The 17,200-nt window shown below is 33.5% G+C and overlaps 2 protein-coding genes across 2 annotated transcripts; both read right to left on the reverse strand.

Moving 5' to 3' along the window:
• Window positions 1-201: 201 nt before the first annotated feature.
• LOC121264174 (40S ribosomal protein S15a-1-like) lies at window positions 202-713 on the reverse strand. Its single transcript, XM_041167245.1, has one exon. The coding sequence runs from the start codon at window positions 586-588 to the stop codon at window positions 301-303; it is 288 nt and encodes a 95-aa protein (XP_041023179.1). The 5' UTR covers window positions 589-713; the 3' UTR covers window positions 202-300.
• Window positions 714-1,768: 1,055 nt separating this feature from the next.
• LOC121265972 (protein PIN-LIKES 6) lies at window positions 1,769-7,822 on the reverse strand. Its single transcript, XM_041169654.1, has 11 exons — window positions 7,511-7,822; window positions 6,853-7,270; window positions 6,669-6,748; window positions 6,445-6,569; window positions 6,051-6,172; window positions 5,700-5,888; window positions 5,000-5,074; window positions 4,429-4,529; window positions 2,833-2,885; window positions 2,425-2,613; window positions 1,769-2,110 (listed from the first exon to the last, which is right to left on the reverse strand). The coding sequence occupies exons 2-11, from the start codon at window positions 7,042-7,044 to the stop codon at window positions 1,989-1,991; spliced, it is 1,248 nt and encodes a 415-aa protein (XP_041025588.1). The 5' UTR covers window positions 7,045-7,270; window positions 7,511-7,822; the 3' UTR covers window positions 1,769-1,988.
• Between the last annotated feature and the right edge of the window lie 9,378 nt (window positions 7,823-17,200).

The raw sequence follows: 17,200 nt of genomic DNA on the forward strand, positions 1-17,200 counted from the left end.
TTATTTTTTATTTTATATATTTTTCGTTTTTGGGGAAATTGGGAGAGTAGAGACTTGGGGATCTAAGGGCGATGCTACCGTTCTTATCTACCGTTTTCTCTTACCGTTTTACGTGACATGTCACGTGTTTAAAAAAAAAAAAAAAAAAAAAAAAAAGGCAAAGCTGGTTCCCCTCCTCCCCCCCCCGGGCGGGCTAAAAAATCCCCAACCCCCTACGAAAGCAGAAAAATTCGGATCATTTCGGGCAAAAGCTCAGCCTGGTAAAAGAAACCAAGTACTTTACCACCAACATTCTTTCTCCTAGCCCCTTTTATTATAACCAATATAACCAAACTGTCTAGAGGGGAGCAACCTTGCAGTCCAGCCTTCAATCTCTTTGACGCCTACATCAAAACGAGGACTAACAACGCCACATTTGTTTAGCCTTCCAATAAGTTCGACAACAATTTTACCAGACCTGTGGTCGTCAACATACTCAAACTCTCCAATGTAACCATGCTTCTGCATAACAATGAGGAATTTGATTATCACTTTTGAGGATGGCTTGATCATGACCTGGCGTTTCCCACGCTTCTCAGCATTGTACATGCTCTTAAGAGCATCATTCAAAACACTAACTCACACCATTGTTGCGTATAGGAAGCTCTCTCATACGTCTGCAGAAGACGAGGTGGGCGGAATGGGTTTCTTTGTAGGCTTATGCGAAGATAACAGACCATGTGAAATGCGAAGAAGGTAAGCGGAATGAGTTTCTCTGAAGATGAAATGTGAAGACAAGGTGGGTGGAATGAGTTTCTCTGTAGGCTTAGAAGACGAAGACCACATGAAATGTGAAGAAGGTGGGCAGAATGGGTTTCTCTGAAGATGAAATGCGAAGTCGAAATGGGTTTCTCTAAAGATGAAATGCGAAGTCAAAATGGGCTTCTCTGGCTTTTTGACAAAGCTTGAAGATGACGAAATGGAGAGACAATATGTGAAGTCGAAATGGGTTTCGAAATAGATTTCTCTGACTCTTTGATGAAGTTTGAAGACGACGAAATGGAGGGACAATACGGGTAACAATAGCATTGTTTTTTTTTTTTTTTTTTTCTCTAAAGCATACAACGTGGCATGCCACGCATAGCGTGAAGTGGGAGCAGGACAATACGAGCGATGGGTGTAGCATTATTCGGGGATTTAAATTGCTCATTCTCAAGCACCATTAACTTGTTATCCAAGCGGTTACACTTCAGATACTGATACTGCTGTGTATAAATACTCAGATGATCTAAGTTAATATGTGAATAGTAATTTTTTGTGGGCTTTATTGAGATGTGTTTAAATGTAAATAGATGGAGATATGTACTTAAATGTATGAAGTAAGTTGAGATAATGTTATCTTTTTTATAAGAAGTTGAAAAAATAATAAATCCCATTAATGCTTGATTTGGGATGAGTTTAACTCATTCCAACAACCAAACACAGTTTTAAGGTCGCATCTTTAGTTTTTTTCAGCCCTACATCGTTAAAAGTAGCATCCGTCGAGTAGCTTGAAAAGAATGCCCAAAAAACCAATCGAAACCTTCTTATAATTTTAGCACGTTAAAGTCACTAAACTTAAGAAAAAAACAAAAATAAAACCTCATGGGGGCAAAATGACATTCCTTCTCAAATTAAAGAGTCCAAATGAATATTATCGGCTCCTTATTTATGTCAAGACACCCATTTTGTTTTTGTTTATTTCGAGAAGGAGCTAATGAACATATATGACAAATTACCTGAACGGACTGGCGAAAAAAATGAAGTGTCTTCATAATAGCTCTTATACACAATGGTGCTCCTAAATATCACCATGAGAAGGGGGAAATAATCAACTGTCTTCCATAACTAATTAAAAAGGAAAAAGAAAAGATTGCTACTAGCCATCTTAGCATTGACATTGGTTCTGTGGATATAGATATAGCCTAAACACAATGGAAGATTTGGCATGGCCACAGCTTGCTGCAGTTTTAGAAGAGTATGTTAAGATAGAGAACAATCCATCCAGCCATTGAGATGACAGCAAATATATGAACCCAGAATAGGACAGCAGCTGCTTCCCTTCCACAACCTCTTAAATTGGCGACAGCACCTACAGAGGAGGAATGGGTTGTTAAGACAACCAGTTTTTCATTTTCATCTTGCTGCTCAAAGATGAAACATTAAGGTTGTGTTTGGGTAATACTACTATTCAAAATTTTATTCTTACTTTTCATCTACTTTTTACTACTATTCAATATTTTATCATTACTTTTTGACCACTATTCACAGATCGTTTGAGACAAATGTACTCTTATGATAAAATATTGAATAGTAGTGGAGTGATCTCAATTAAAGATCTGCATCCATAGTTTTTTCCTCCAAATTTGTTCAGGGATGTGTCTAGAAATGAGAATCAGGTGTTACCAGCAAGGACAGACGTTGGCATTGAATGTTGAAGAAGTAGCACAAACCGGAACATCTTATCACCGGCCGGGAGGAAACCAAGCTTATCAGCCAACATGACAATTCCAAGTCCCACAGGAGGCACCAAAACTAGCCGAGCAAAAATAATAGCAGCAGTAGTCCTTAGACCAAGTTTTGAGCTTCCAGGTCCTGCAAGTAGCACATGTACACTCAGTTCAACCTTGACAAGTAGGATAGACACATGAATATGCATGCACTCATGCATACCTTCTCTTTTTGAAAGGCCAACAGATTGATATTTTTAGACAGAACTGTTTTAAGGCCAAGTAGCAGTATATCCATTCTTCAAAATGCAGAATGAATCACAGGCAGAAATTGGAGGAAACATGATCTATATTTTGTACTCACCATCAACAAGGTTGCCTCCCAATGCTAACAGAATGCATGGAATCATGGCCTCCCTGATAATCACAAGAATTTTCATTAATAAAATAAAAGTCTAAGAGATTGAAAAACAACTATTTTGTTGCTGCTAACATCCTATCATTCAAAACAAATGTATCTATCTTAGTGTTCTCATGCATTCTATATAACAGAGCACGTCCGTCTATAACAAATGCTAAAGATGCTTTTCTCAAACAAAAAAATATAATAGAATAAAATATATGAACATATAGATGACCATATCCTTTTAATTTGGTTTTCTTTTTTAAGTCATTGTTCCTATGAGCGGGGCTATAGTTTGTAAAGGACTTAGTGTCCATGATCTTCTTTTTTCTATTGTAACCTCTAGCTAGGCGTTTTTTCATGTATACTTCCTGTGTACCTGGGCTTTACCTATTTCTATGAATACTTTATCTTTGATTACCTATAAAAAAAAAAAAAAAAAAAAATTTGGTAAGGTTTGAGATTTCAATTTACAAAGTACTCGTTAAGTGGCACTGCAAAATTTTGACTATCTTGTATACCAGAAATTAGAGTATGTAAATTTCAATGTTGATAACAAGCTTCGTTTGGTAACTAAACTCATCATTATAACTTTTTCAAACCCCAACACAAAATATAATAAATAATTCAACTTTTTCAAATCCCAAAATAATAATAATATTAAAAAATAATATTCTAACAATATTTTATCATCTCAACTCAACTCAACTCAACTTAGTTCAACATCCAAACGCAGAGTGTTCTTCTAGCTTTAAAACTTCTGAATTTTGAATCAAAGGTTATCAATATTTCATAATTTCAATTCCAAAATAACAACTAAAACACTTCCAAATTTAAAATGGACCATTTCTTGTTTAAGTTAAACTTTATTGATAACAACAAGAAAGCAATCCCAGACACATGGAGTATACAGAATATACACCTAAGCAGAAAAAGGAAAATAAGTAAAAATCCTGATAACTATACATAGAAGAACAAGATTGGGCAACCATCCAGAAGGAAAAACACGGTATTTAATCTGAGATATACAAAAATATAAGCTACATCCCAAAGACTTCCTCGAATAACATGTTTCGATGCAGTTGAAAATCTTATATTAAACATACGTTCCATACCCTTTCTACATTATCACCACTATTTAAGGTCTTTAAGAAATTTACATGCACCTAAACTGAATATATGAACCATCCCTTTTTTCTCAGCAAGTTAATTCAACTTGCAAGTAAAAGGTTACAGAGAATAAGTGGTACAAGAGGCAGAGCAGAAGAAGAAGAAGAAAAGAAAAAAAGTGCAGTGAATGAGATGGAGAAATTGGGTCACGACAGTTTTGAATGGAATGTACTAACCACTACTTGCATTGCTGAGATTCCTGTATTTTTTTTTATACATTTTTGAAAATATCATCTGTCTAGAAGTAAACTATACCTACAAACACTATCAGGACAGTAATGTGCAGTGCTTACAAGTATCTCAAAACAAAAATCCAGCACAAATCAACTTACTTAAACAACCAGTAATAGTAAGCATATACTTCGTATCAGATTCAATTGAGCATACCCAAGAATAATGCAGCTATCAGTGAAGAAGAAGAAGGGAGCATCAGCTGTAAAGATCAATCGCTTAAAAAATGGTACTGCGCCAAGTACCATAGCTAGCATCTACATCAAATTGTGAATACCAATTAGATGGAGTGTGTCAGAGTTCTTTTCCCCCTAAAGAAAGAAACGGGAGAAAAATGCACAAACATACTCAACTAGGAAGTACTACACATCAGGTGTTTGCTACAAATAAATGGTTTTCCATTTCAAAATCAGGTAACTTAGCTCGAAACCAGGATCATACAAGAGCTTTCAAAATATAAAATTTTACAGCTAAAATTTAGAAAATCATCTCAACCCTTGCCACTTAAGCTCTTGCATAACTCAGAAGCTTGGCTAATTCACCATTTTGGATGAGTTTGATCTTGGATTCAAACAACAGCTAAGATTTTAGTGATTTGAGATTTTTCGAAATCAAATAAAAGTACTCATGTTAACAATTGTTTATATATAACTCATATATACAAAATCTCTGTCAACTTACAATAACGTGAAATTAACCAGACTAAGCTTGATAAGTAGAAACTTACAGAAGCAATGATAGGGGGCTGAAGTATTTGCTTGAGCTTCAACTTCTCATATAGAAACACGAATAAATCTTTAATCTGCATCAATAATCATAAAATGCAACAATCAGTCTACCAAAGAAAGATATTTAGTCCATTGGAAGATCTTTTGGTCTCTTTGCTCGTTACAGAGCTAAACGGATGGTGCATACATGATTATCACATTTTGTACCTCTCAAAATTGGGACTTTCAAGTTTTATAATATCTTTTACTTGCAAAAAAAAAAATAGTGACTTTCTACTCTGGTACTGTGAAGATATTATTACATCTGCCATAGAATTATTAGAATCCGAGATTTTTTTTAGTATGGCACTCCACCTCGTACCTAGTGTACTAATGAGGTATAATATGCAGTCTATAGTTAAACTTTTTTTTTTAAGTAGTCATTAATTAAAATTTTAACTTGAAGTAAATATATGAATTTCAAAAAGTCATTGTCTTCATATTGGGCAAATCATCAACATGTATATGATGTTATATAGTTTCACATCAACAGGAAAATGAGTTATAAGCCAAGGTTATCTGCTGCCATAGATACATGAAAGAAGCCACTTTAGATACTAGGGAGACTCTTTTCAAGAGCCATAATTTCATCTTATGCAAAAGAATTTCTGTTTGATTAGCAAGTGGCTACACAGTTCTCAACATTTAAATTTGTCTCACCTTTCCTTTCGGCAAAGCATTTGAATTTGTTGATGCAGCCTCCTCCTGTGTAAGCAGTGGAACTTGCTCAGGTGAGCCATCTTTCGGAGGGCTCTTCATGGGAAGACTTCCATCGTCGATGTCAAAGGTACCTTCGGAAGGAGGTGCTAACATGTTAAACACATATGTGTACAAGATGATGGCACCAACCTGCATACATTATTCATAAGATGATGGCGATACTCACTGAAAACTGAAGATAAGAAATGAACTTGTATATTTAAAATTGTAGCTCATTAATAAAAAAATATTTGCAATTAGAATAACAATATCAAAGAGTCCAATGGCCAAGTAGAAATAATAGAAACTTACCCACTGTCCAAATGAAATATAGGCAGTCCCATCTGTGCTACATTTTTCTGAGTCACCAAAAGGGTTGGATTTATCTCTGCATAGAGCCGCAATCAAGACAAGTGGTACATTCCCAATATTCCCTATATTCAATGTGAATACATACAAATTCAAGATAAGCCAATATTCGTAAAGCACAGAGACAAAGTAGCCAGAGCGGTTTATATAGATATAACAATCCATCAATACACCATTAATCCCATCTTCTGAGAGCTAAATTTGAATATCAAGTTCAAAAGTACGAAATGAAATTTGAATAACAGCAGAGCGACACAAAACGTGATTCTTCTAGTTGAATATATTTATTTTTTGATATGTCTTCTAGTTGAATTTATTTCCAGATGAAGTGGCTTACCAATTCCGATTTGTATGACTGAAAACTTGAAGAAAGGGTACGGTGGGCGGACAAGCGATGCGACAACAAAACCTATTAATGAGCCTGATATGCTACCCAGAACAACATTCATAGGAATAAACCACCTACAAAAGGATACAATTGTAGTTGATTAACAACAAATGTTATGCTTGATAAGCTGAAGACAGATAGAAATACAAGGAACAGAGATATATAATTATTACCACTCAAGCATTTTCTCTACGGTAATAGCTTGACCGAGTTGAGAAAATATCAAGCACGGAAGTAAAAGCGAAAAGACCAACTGTCAGAACCAACACAAAATTTCAATTATTTACGAAGAAGGGAAAGTGGTAAATTGCAGAGTTGCTCGTAATGGGAAGGACAAGTGATCAATGGCATACATACCCCATTTAGAAGTTTCCTTCCATTAGCGGGCAAAATGTTGACATACTTGGAAGCCATAAGAAATCCCAGGAAGCACATTGTGAAGACCTTCGCTATAGGCAATACCGCGATTTTGATGGTCCCCAACAACGACTCTCCTCCCGCTGCCGCCGCCTGATCCACCATTGCCACCGCCGATAGCAATCTCTGCATGCCTTCGGCTTCTTCTCCCAACGTCAAATATAACCGACGCTCCTCCGCAGCACATTCACCAGACCCAATTATCCACTAAATTAAAATATTAATTACTCCGAGCCCCAATACCAATATCGAAAAAAGCTTCAACATTCAAAGCGAAAAAGGCCTGGCTTTTCGGTTTTTTTTTTCAGATGGAAAAAAGGAGGTTTCCCATCGGCAACAATGTCTTCTGAATTTTACTCTGCAAGTTTCCATCAAACGAACAAAAGATTATCAACCCATAGTCAATAAAGAGATAGCGTAAATAAATTAACAAACATAAAGAGAATTTTAAAGGATTGATGCAGCTGGAAAGAATACAAACTAAACACAATTGCGCGAACAATCCTAATATTCGAGATTTCGAATTATATACTGTGCGTATGAGAAGGTAGAACATAATTATAAAAATAAAATAAAAATTAGAAGGTAGAAGATGTACATGTATGGTATTTGGAGTGGAGGAGGATGGGAATCCGAGTATCTCTGGAAAAATGGAATCAGATCTATATATATAATAACCAAGCAAACAAAAAGAAGGCAAGGAAAGAAAACAAAAGAAGGTTGCCTCTCGTCGAATCCCTCCTTTGCCTCGCTTGCTCTCTCTGTCTCTGTCTCTGTCTTTATATATAATATAGAGAGAGATATTTGAGTTTTGCTTGGATTGTCACTCTTGGAGATTTGGAGTTGGGCCGGTTGCTTAGCTATCTATGCTACCTTCCAATCAAAGTTGTGAATTGTCGGGTAAAATTGATTTTTAGAAAAGAAAAATATAAGAAGCGTATTAATATTGTGGAGGGGCTGTAAGTTGTCAAAGATGCCCCTTGATTTTCACCATAATGTCGAATTTATCCAATTGTTGCCACTGGGACTGCTCTTCCGTACCAACGGAAATTTCCTCGCGTCTCCATATGGACACTCTCTTCCCTTTTTCGACCTTCCTCTGGAGTCTACCTACCCCCATCAAGATTTTGGATAAAAACAATACTACAAAGTAGAAACAAACGGAATACGTCTCGTTCACTTTTATACAATTTTTATATCATTTCATTTAATTATTATATATTTTTTAAAATTTTTATAAAAAATAAATAATTCAATTTTTTTAAATTTAAAAACAAAAATAATATTAAAAAAATATATTCTAATACTATTTTATTTAACTTTCAACTTTTATCTCAATTCATATTATATCGTCTCATCTTATCTTATCTCATCTGTAAAAATACCTAAATTCAAAATAAATTAGTGGAATTTCTAATTTTGTCAATCTTTAACCATATCCATTTATGTGTCAAAATTATTTATATTCCGATATATCAATTAATGATGATGATGTGGTTAGATTTATATCAACATTTATTATAATTAATGCATCAAATATCTATAAATTAGTATCTGTTGTTGTTATTTTTTTTAAACAAATTCTAAAACATGTTTATCTAGAATTAGAAATTACCAATAAACGTCAAAACTTTGATGGACTGATGTCATATGACCTGATTATTTAAATGAAAAATCTAAGTTCAAAATTTCAACCCCTTTATAAAAATGAAGAAAAAAAACTACCAATAAACCATTTTTAATTTCTTAATTTTTTTTTAAAAAAATTTCTTGATAATAAATGTTTGTTTTATAATATACGAAACTACATCATGTATGTATGTACGTACGTGGAAGTCGACGGATTCCTCTAGAGTGATAGATGTCAGATGTGGAATGTTGCAAGGTATGGCAATAAATAATTCCCCTCCCCTCAACTGTTTTATTCATTATTGATTTCTTTATCTAATTATATATATATATATATATATAATAGTATATATATGGATCGAGGAAGATGCAATCATGCATGCATCTAACACATACATATATATTATTTATACATTTGGACCGACCTAACATCTCCTTTCATTTTTTTTTTTTATATACAAAAGACAGATTTCATTTACATTAATTCAATTTCAATAATACAAGCACATAGTCAGGAACCTCGACATTACTTATTAGCATCCAAGAACAGTATTTACTAAGAATAATGGCAGGAAATGTTATTATCTAAAATACGAAAAAGACGGTGGAAGCATTTCGGTTAGCGCACCACCTACTCTTCCCAACCGACTGAGCGAATTTGAAGGATGGTTGGACTGACGTATGTTATAAGACAGACGGCGTGCGGTCAAATCTTTCTTTCGAAATTATGTATATTTTACAACATTTATAGCACATTGCATAAACATATGCTATTATCTTAATTAAGTATATATGTGTTAATTTATGGTAATCAAAGATCACTAATTTTAAATAATAAAAAAATATAAATATAAAAAATAAAATCTTGTAAATATTATTATTGGGCGACGGGCCCCTGCAACCCAGCCTGTCCACCCAATCCGCTAGGGGACGGGCATGTAGTTTCCTTACTAAAAAAAATAATCGGGTAGGGGATGCTAAAATTTCACCCGCCCACCCATATACTATTAAAAAAATTAAGGGGATGTTTGGGCTTGTTGCTGTCCGTGACTCCATTGTACACCATTAGGCGGCCTATCACCGTCTCTCAGTATCTCCGTCATCGAAAGTAAGTTTTTAAATCGATTTTTGAACCCTCCCTGACTTTCACTTGATTTTTTAATTTTATTGTTGTTAAGTTATGAATGATGAAATTAAACATAGGAGTTGGAGGATATGATTGTGAATTGTGTGATGTGAAGAATCGATTTATGCATGTGTTTTGATGTTGTTGTTAAATTTTTGTTAGAGTCGTGATTTTAGAGTTTCGGATTGACTTAAATTAACCCTCAATTGATTTTGTCAATTTATTTGCATGATAAAACAGTGAAACACATCATGCAGAAGAATCTTTATTATTATTATTATTATTATTATATTTTTTATTTAACTTGAATTAGCATTTTAGATAATTGAGTTGAAAATTCTATAAAATTTGATTACATTCAAGTATTTAAGAATTCAGATTGATGGAAGTTGAAATTGAAACAAATGATCAATTGTTTTAGGTACTACTCTGTTGATTTTAACAAAATCTTTTCTGTCAAACTCTAAAACATTTAATATAAGAATGAGGATTACTAATTACATAACATGTTTGTTTTAAGATATTAGTAACTACTATTTTGTCCCGAATATGACTTAATAATAACACATCTGCATGCTGTATAATTTTCATTTTTATAAACAATGTTTTAGCTTATCTAATTAAACTGTTTGCATAGGTGATTGTTGTATGGTTTTAATTGTTGTTGTGATGTTTGCTTAATTTTAGATTTTTATTAATTTTGGAGAATGTCTACTTTGTCAGATTTTAGTGATAGCTTTCCTATCTCTACCCCAACGCCTAACCCTACATTTGTCACTAACCCTACGGACCCTACCCTTATGCTTACAGACCTTTACCCTACCCCCTTGCACAAACAAGGCAAGAAATCAGTTTCTATAGGTTGGTCTCACTTTATCAAACTAAAGGATGGTGACCCCAATAATCCTCAAGCTAAGTGTAACCATTTTGGTAAAGTTCAGCTAAGTGTAACCATTTTGGTAAAGTTTGTAGATTTCACTATAGGAAACATGGTACATTTCAATTGAAGATCCACTTAGAAGAACAATACAAGAAGAGTCCAATATTAAAATCTTTACAAGAGAAGAGTCAATCTATACTAGAGATTGGACTAAAAAAAATGACAGATGAGAGCAATGAGTGTTCAACGTTGAAGGGTATGCTAAGTATGATCCCGATGAGTATAACAAAAGTTAGCTCGTATGGTAATCATGAATGAACTACATTTTTAGTTTGTGGAGGGGAGAGGGTTTCAAGAATATTCTACTTACTTAGAATCTAGTTTTAATCTTCATTCTCGCCATACAGTGACAAAAAAATTAAAAAACAGTACAAGAAAGAGAAAGATTTGTTGAGGGGCCAATTGGCTAGTCAAGTAGCTTGCCTCACTACTGATATTTGGATATCTGTTCAATATTATATTTACATGTCTTTAATTGTGCATTTTATTGATTGTGATTGGACACTATACAAAAAAATTATAAAATTTTGTAAAATTTTTTATCGCAAGAGTGAGATGGTTGGGAAGACCTTGGAGGCCGTAATAAAAGAGTAGGGGTTGGCACGAGTTTTAACCAATATTTTGAATACCGTATCGGAAGCTGTACTGGTCAAGGCACTAGAACGAAATATTTCGGTACCGGTACCGTTTCGGGATAGTCTATATATGAATAAATTATATATATAAATATATATATAAATTAAATACTAAAATAATAGTCTATATATGAATAAATTATATATAAATAAATATATATATAAATTATAAATAATCTAGTCTGAATTGGGGGTCAAAAAATAAGCTTGTAGTTTGAAAAAATGAAAAAAAAAAAATGAAGGCCGAAATATAAGCCGGTACAGGCCGAAATATAAGCCGGTACAGGCCGAAATTGAGACCGAAATGATCGGTTCTGGCCGGTACGGCCGGTATTTAGGTTTGTACGAAACATATAGAATACTTGTACCAGCCCGGCGGCCGGTAAGGAAAATTTCGGCCATATTGGCCGGTATGGTACGAAATTCAAAACACTAGTTTTAACAGTTATAGTTGATAATGCATCGTCTAATGATGTCACCTTGGGACATCTTAAGACATATCTTAGAGAGGCAAATAAGACAATTTTAGGTGGTGACTGTTTGCATGTCAAATGTGCTGCTCATATTATGAATTTAATTGTCACTGATAATTTGAAAGATCTTGTTAACTCGGTTGTATGGGTCAGAATGGCTGTGAGATTTGTGAAATTTTCTCCTACTAAATTGGAGAAATTCAAGGCTGCTATGAGGAATGCAGGCATTACAAAGAATGACCTTTGTACTGATATTCCTATAAGATGGAACTCAACCTTCTTGATGTTGCAGACGGCTCAAGAATATAAGGCGGCCTTTGTATTATTGGGTGATGAAGACGTTTAATATGTCAAATATTTTGATGAGTAAGGGGAACTAGGGAAGCCTATTGATGATGATTGAGAGGTTGTTGCTACTTTTGTAGATTTTTTGAGACTCTTCTATGAGATCACATTGAGGCTATCTGGTTCTTTGTATTCTACATTCAATGATTTATGTCAGTAAATATGTAAGGTAAGAGAAGAATTGGATGAAATGGGTAGGTGTGACCACATTAGGATGTGAGAGATAACATTGATGATGAGTGTCAAATATGACAAATGACAAGTATTTATGATATTTGAGTAGGCTAAATATTTTGTTATATGTGGTTGTTGCTCTTGACCCCCATTATAAGATTAATGACATAATATATGGTTTGGGACTTACACCTACACCTACACCTACACCTACCATGAAGTATCTCGTCCTTGGAGAGATATCCCGCAGTATTTTAGTCATCTCTATTAGCACCGTTCCCACAAAGTCAGTCTTTAGTACCGGAGGGCGCATACTGGATTCATTCTGGAGTTCATTGCCTACTACGACTGTAAAGACATTGATTTGCTCGCAGAATTGGATTTAGGAGATGAAAATTCATGTTCCAGATGTTCTTGGCTATGAGGAGGTCGATGAGGATGAGAGTGGTGATCAACTTGGATCTGGTAATTGTTGATTTCATTTTCTTATTTTGATTTATTCATAATTTTATATGGTATTAATTTCAAATTTTGTAGTAATACATCAGACGACGTCTCCCTCCGCTACAGTATGAGTTCATGGTATTGGACCCACTATTGCCATTTCCCATATGCCCATAGGTTTGTACAATTGTTTTTCTCACTTAATTATTTTTTGTATTTATATAATTTTTAGTATCTAATTATTTTTCTTGTATTGTTTTAGCTTTTATAATTTTACTGTCATATGCTCAATCCTAATCCCAAGCCCAAGGACCCAATGATCTATTCTCATCTTGATCCCCATCTCATCTTGGTTAGTTAGATTTTTGTTTGTAATTTTCTCATTTCTAATATGTGTTTGCATTTTTAATTCTAATTTATTTTCCTATTAAATTGTAATGTTTCAAGTTTTATAATCACACAGTCTCACGGTAGGCAGCATAGCTCATCACTGACTTTTCCACCCATGGCCACCCCAAATGTTAAACAGCTCAATTACAAGTTTGGAATGTTATTCTTGTATAGTTGTATTCACTGATTTGTAAGGTTGCTTCAATGCCCCTTAATAGTGTAATAGTTTATTTTATCATCTTTTATTTAAATTATGTGACAACTTTAATATTTTTTAGATGAATTTGTAATTTTCTAATTATTTTCTCTTAATTTATATTGTTGTAATAGCTTAGTTATGATTATTAATTTATTAGTTAGTAGTTGGTTGCAACATAGTAGTATATTATTTTTATTTTTGTAAATTATTAATTTTTTTTGTTATTTGTATTTTTTTAGTTAATGTTTTGGCCCAAAATGGCCCAAAAACAAGTTATAGGCAAGTTTTGGACCCTTTAATGTGTTTCTGGGCCATTTTAGGCCCAAAAACATGTTACGGGCTAATAGCCCTTTCCCTCCATCCCGTAGGGTGCAAGTAGCACTCCTAGTTCATTCTTCTCACTCATTTCTTCTCTTCCTGATCTTCTCTTCTTCTTGTCCTCCTCTCAGTCCGCCTCTTCTTCTCTACCCAAGATCAAGTTGTTGTCATGGGTCATTGCCAAGTCACAGTCTACAAATATATGACCACGACTTGGCCATAGGTCTCTACAGCCGAAGCCACGGTCATCGTCATTGATATGTAATTTAAAGACTCACGACTATGACTATGGGTCTGTGAGCTTTATGAGCCACAACCGCGACAATGGGTCTACAGGGTTTATGAAGATCTATGCACATATATGAGACTAGTTGTTTTTGTGCAATTTTTCTTATGTATATGTAATTTTGTATATATAATTTTGTATATGCAATGTTTCAATCTGCTCGTTAGGCAAGTGGATGCGGACAGTCATAAATATGGGCAGGGATTAGGTGTGGGGTGCATTTGGTTACTAAACTCATCTCAACTCATCATTATAACTTTTTCAAATTTCAACATAAAATATACTAAACAATTTAATTTTTTTAAATTTCAAAATTTCAAAATATTAAAAAATAATATTCTAACAATATTTTATCATCTTAACTCAATTATACTCAGTTTAACATCCAAACGCAACCTTAGTCACCCCATGGGAATCACGAGGTGCGGAATGGGTGGCTATCCGCCCTTATAGCGCCCCTAGAAAATATATATCCAATAGGTAGAGGGAAAAACGGAGGAGCAAAAAATGGATCAAGAAGATTGAATTACGCATAAATATTAGTGCTAATTAGAGTTGTAGCTCGGTGACTTGAAGAAAACATTAATTGAACGTACAATCCGTGAAATCAAATGAAAAACCACGTGAAAACCATAGAGTGAATTAAATAAGAAAACAACTAAACTGGCTGATAAAAAAACCATTCTAAACCGGCCTAAAAATAAAAACCAGCTGTGTATGTGTATTTAGTTGTATCTATATATAACATATAACAAGTAACATATAGCGTCAAGTGTTATATGTTATAGTACTTGTCATTAATTTATCATTTGGATTATATATTTACGTTATTGGATAACATCTTGTGTGTATATATATATATATATATATATATATATGGTACTTTATATATTAATAGAATTATATATAATCAATATGCTTCATTCAATTAAATATAGGTTATATGTTATATATACATGCAGTACGTACGCGCGCGGCATCATAGCCTGAAGATGGATGTTTTATTAGGGGTGGATTCAATTGAAAATATGATCAAAGGAAGAAATTATTGTACTTGTGAGAGGTTTAATTTGTAGAAGTTGTTTTCATTTTTGTTTGTTATTGAGATTATGGCCAAGCTAAGGTGAGTAAAATGTTTTATTTGATGATATATTTGAGATTGAATTAATGGTCATATATACGTGTAAACTATCGTACTACTTGAAAAGAAAAACCCGCAGCTTCGATATGGATACCATGTATATTTAATAAAAATGATCCTTAATTTGTCGCCGGGTGATATGTTCTAGATTAATATATATATATATATATATATATATATATATATATATATAGTACCATGTAGGTGTCCCCAATCTTAAATATTCTCCATAATGAATGCCAAAAGAAATGTTTAGCCACCCGTTGCCAATGTTTTATTCGGTCCTTACAGACCAAAATGACAACCCAAGCCGCCCCCGTGCAGGCAGCTCGATCCTTACAATCTGGTCGCAAAGGAGTAAATAATTTGATTAATAAATACTCGATTCTTCAATAAATCCTATATTAATTTGTTAGAAATGGGGGTAAAAGAGAGACCGTAGTTTTCTAAATACTAGGAATGGGTGGCGGGGCCCTGCCACTTGTCCAGCCCCTGCTAGAGGTGGCCGGGGGGCCCAACCGTTCAGATGCGGGATGCAGGCCTCCACCTACACCTAAGATGAGATGCAGGCTTGAGAAATACATCGTTTGGCTCACCTATATATTTAAAAAAATAAATTATTTTAATAAAACGATATCGTTTTATTATATATAGGGTTTGATATAAAACCCTATCCGCCTCGCGTATCTCTTTGAGTCTTTTCTCTCTCTATCCATTCAACCTACTCCCCCCCCCCCCCCCCCCCCCCCCCCCCCCCCCCAACTCAGTGAGTCCTCTCTCAATCTCTCTGTTATGGTGTTTGTTTGCTTGCCATTGCCCCAATTGGTTGCCGTCATGATCTCTCTCTCTCACAACTTCAACCTCAACTGATATATATGTGGTTGGTTTTTGTTTACCATGGTTCACTGGTTTGGTCTCTTGATTTTTTTTAGTTGGTGGTTGAATGATCTTGGTTTTTGTTTGGTTTGTGGTTTTTGGTAGTGTATTTGCATCCTTCTAAAATCTCTCAATTCACTAAACGCAACGTATCATTAATACATCCTGATTGGCTTGCAAGAGACCCTACCCTTTATGCATGCATTTAGAGTTTTTGATTAATGTTATCTCGTAAGTATACAAAACCATGATTTAAAGAATCATCAGTCTCTGTAATTAGGAAGTCCCCCAAGAAGAACATTCTCGAAAGCTTATGTATTATACAAAAAATATAAATTATTTGAAGAATTGCTTAAAAAAGGAATTCCATTTGATTATGTAAATGGAAATCTAAAATACAACTCATTACAGTAACCCGCTACATGTAGAGTGAACCATTCATCTATGTAATTTTTATTTATTTATTGTTTCTCTCTCCTTCTCTCTTTCTTTATTTCCAGCTTTTTTTTTTTCTGCTATTTTTTTTTTTTTTTTTACTATTTCCTAGCTATAGTGGCATCTTATATCAATGTCTAAGAAGTTAAGTGTCTGAAAAAACTCTTAATAAACTCATTTTGTTTTCATTTTCTGATTTTTATTTTTTTGATTTAGGTTATTTTTATCATTTAGAGTGTGGATAGACACATTACAATCACATTAATAGGGAATATTAAAAATATTTAAAGATGTAAAGACATTGAAAATGTGCTAGATAAAAGAAATAAGTATATATACTTTTTAATATTCTCATACTATAATCTCTTTTTTTTTTTTTTTAATATTTTGAATTAATTTTTATTTTTTATTTGGCTTATAAATCTTTATTTTATGTGTATAGGACATAGTTGTATGACATTATATATGAAGAGATATTGTAAATTCATTGGGTAGTTAAATGAAATATTTGAATTGAATAAAAAATATAAAAAAAAGTATAATATTTAAATGATATAAAGAAAAAATAGATAAGCTGATGTATAGTATATTATAAAAGTTAGTATATAAAATAGAAAATATGGATTTTGGTGATATATTTTAAAGGGTCTGTTTAGGATTGCATTAGGAGTCTTAAAAATGTTTAAATAACCTTAAAAGCTCTTTAATAGAAAAATTAGGTTGTCTGTGCGTTACATATTAAAAGATTTTTTAATCTTAAATAAGCTAAAAACTACGTTTGAGAAAAATCATCATTTCCTCAAACGTGCTTTTCTAGATAATCCAGAATTCTATTCAAATTTTAAAAAAACTATCAATAGACGAAAATACCCATACA

This window comes from Juglans microcarpa x Juglans regia, chromosome 5D, assembly GCF_004785595.1.
Source record: "Juglans microcarpa x Juglans regia isolate MS1-56 chromosome 5D, Jm3101_v1.0, whole genome shotgun sequence".
NCBI classification, from domain to species: domain Eukaryota; kingdom Viridiplantae; phylum Streptophyta; class Magnoliopsida; order Fagales; family Juglandaceae; genus Juglans; species Juglans microcarpa x Juglans regia.

What these genes read in the sequence shown, in the direction of transcription:
- LOC121265972 (XM_041169654.1), bottom strand. Translation starts at nt 7,044, where the DNA reads ATGCAGAGATTGCTATCGGCGGTGGCAATGGTGGATCAGGCGGCGGCA. An exon ending in GAAGGAAACTTCTAAATGGG is followed by an intron (nt 6,749 to 6,852) that starts GTATGTATGCCA and finishes TGGTTCTGACAG; the next exon opens with TTGGTCTTTTCGCTTTTACT. An exon ending in AGTCATACAAATCGGAATTG is followed by an intron (nt 6,173 to 6,444) that starts GTAAGCCACTTC and finishes CATTGAATATAG; the next exon opens with GGAATATTGGGAATGTACCA.
- LOC121264174 (XM_041167245.1), bottom strand. Translation starts at nt 588, where the DNA reads ATGTACAATGCTGAGAAGCGTGGGAAACGCCAGGTCATGATCAAGCCA.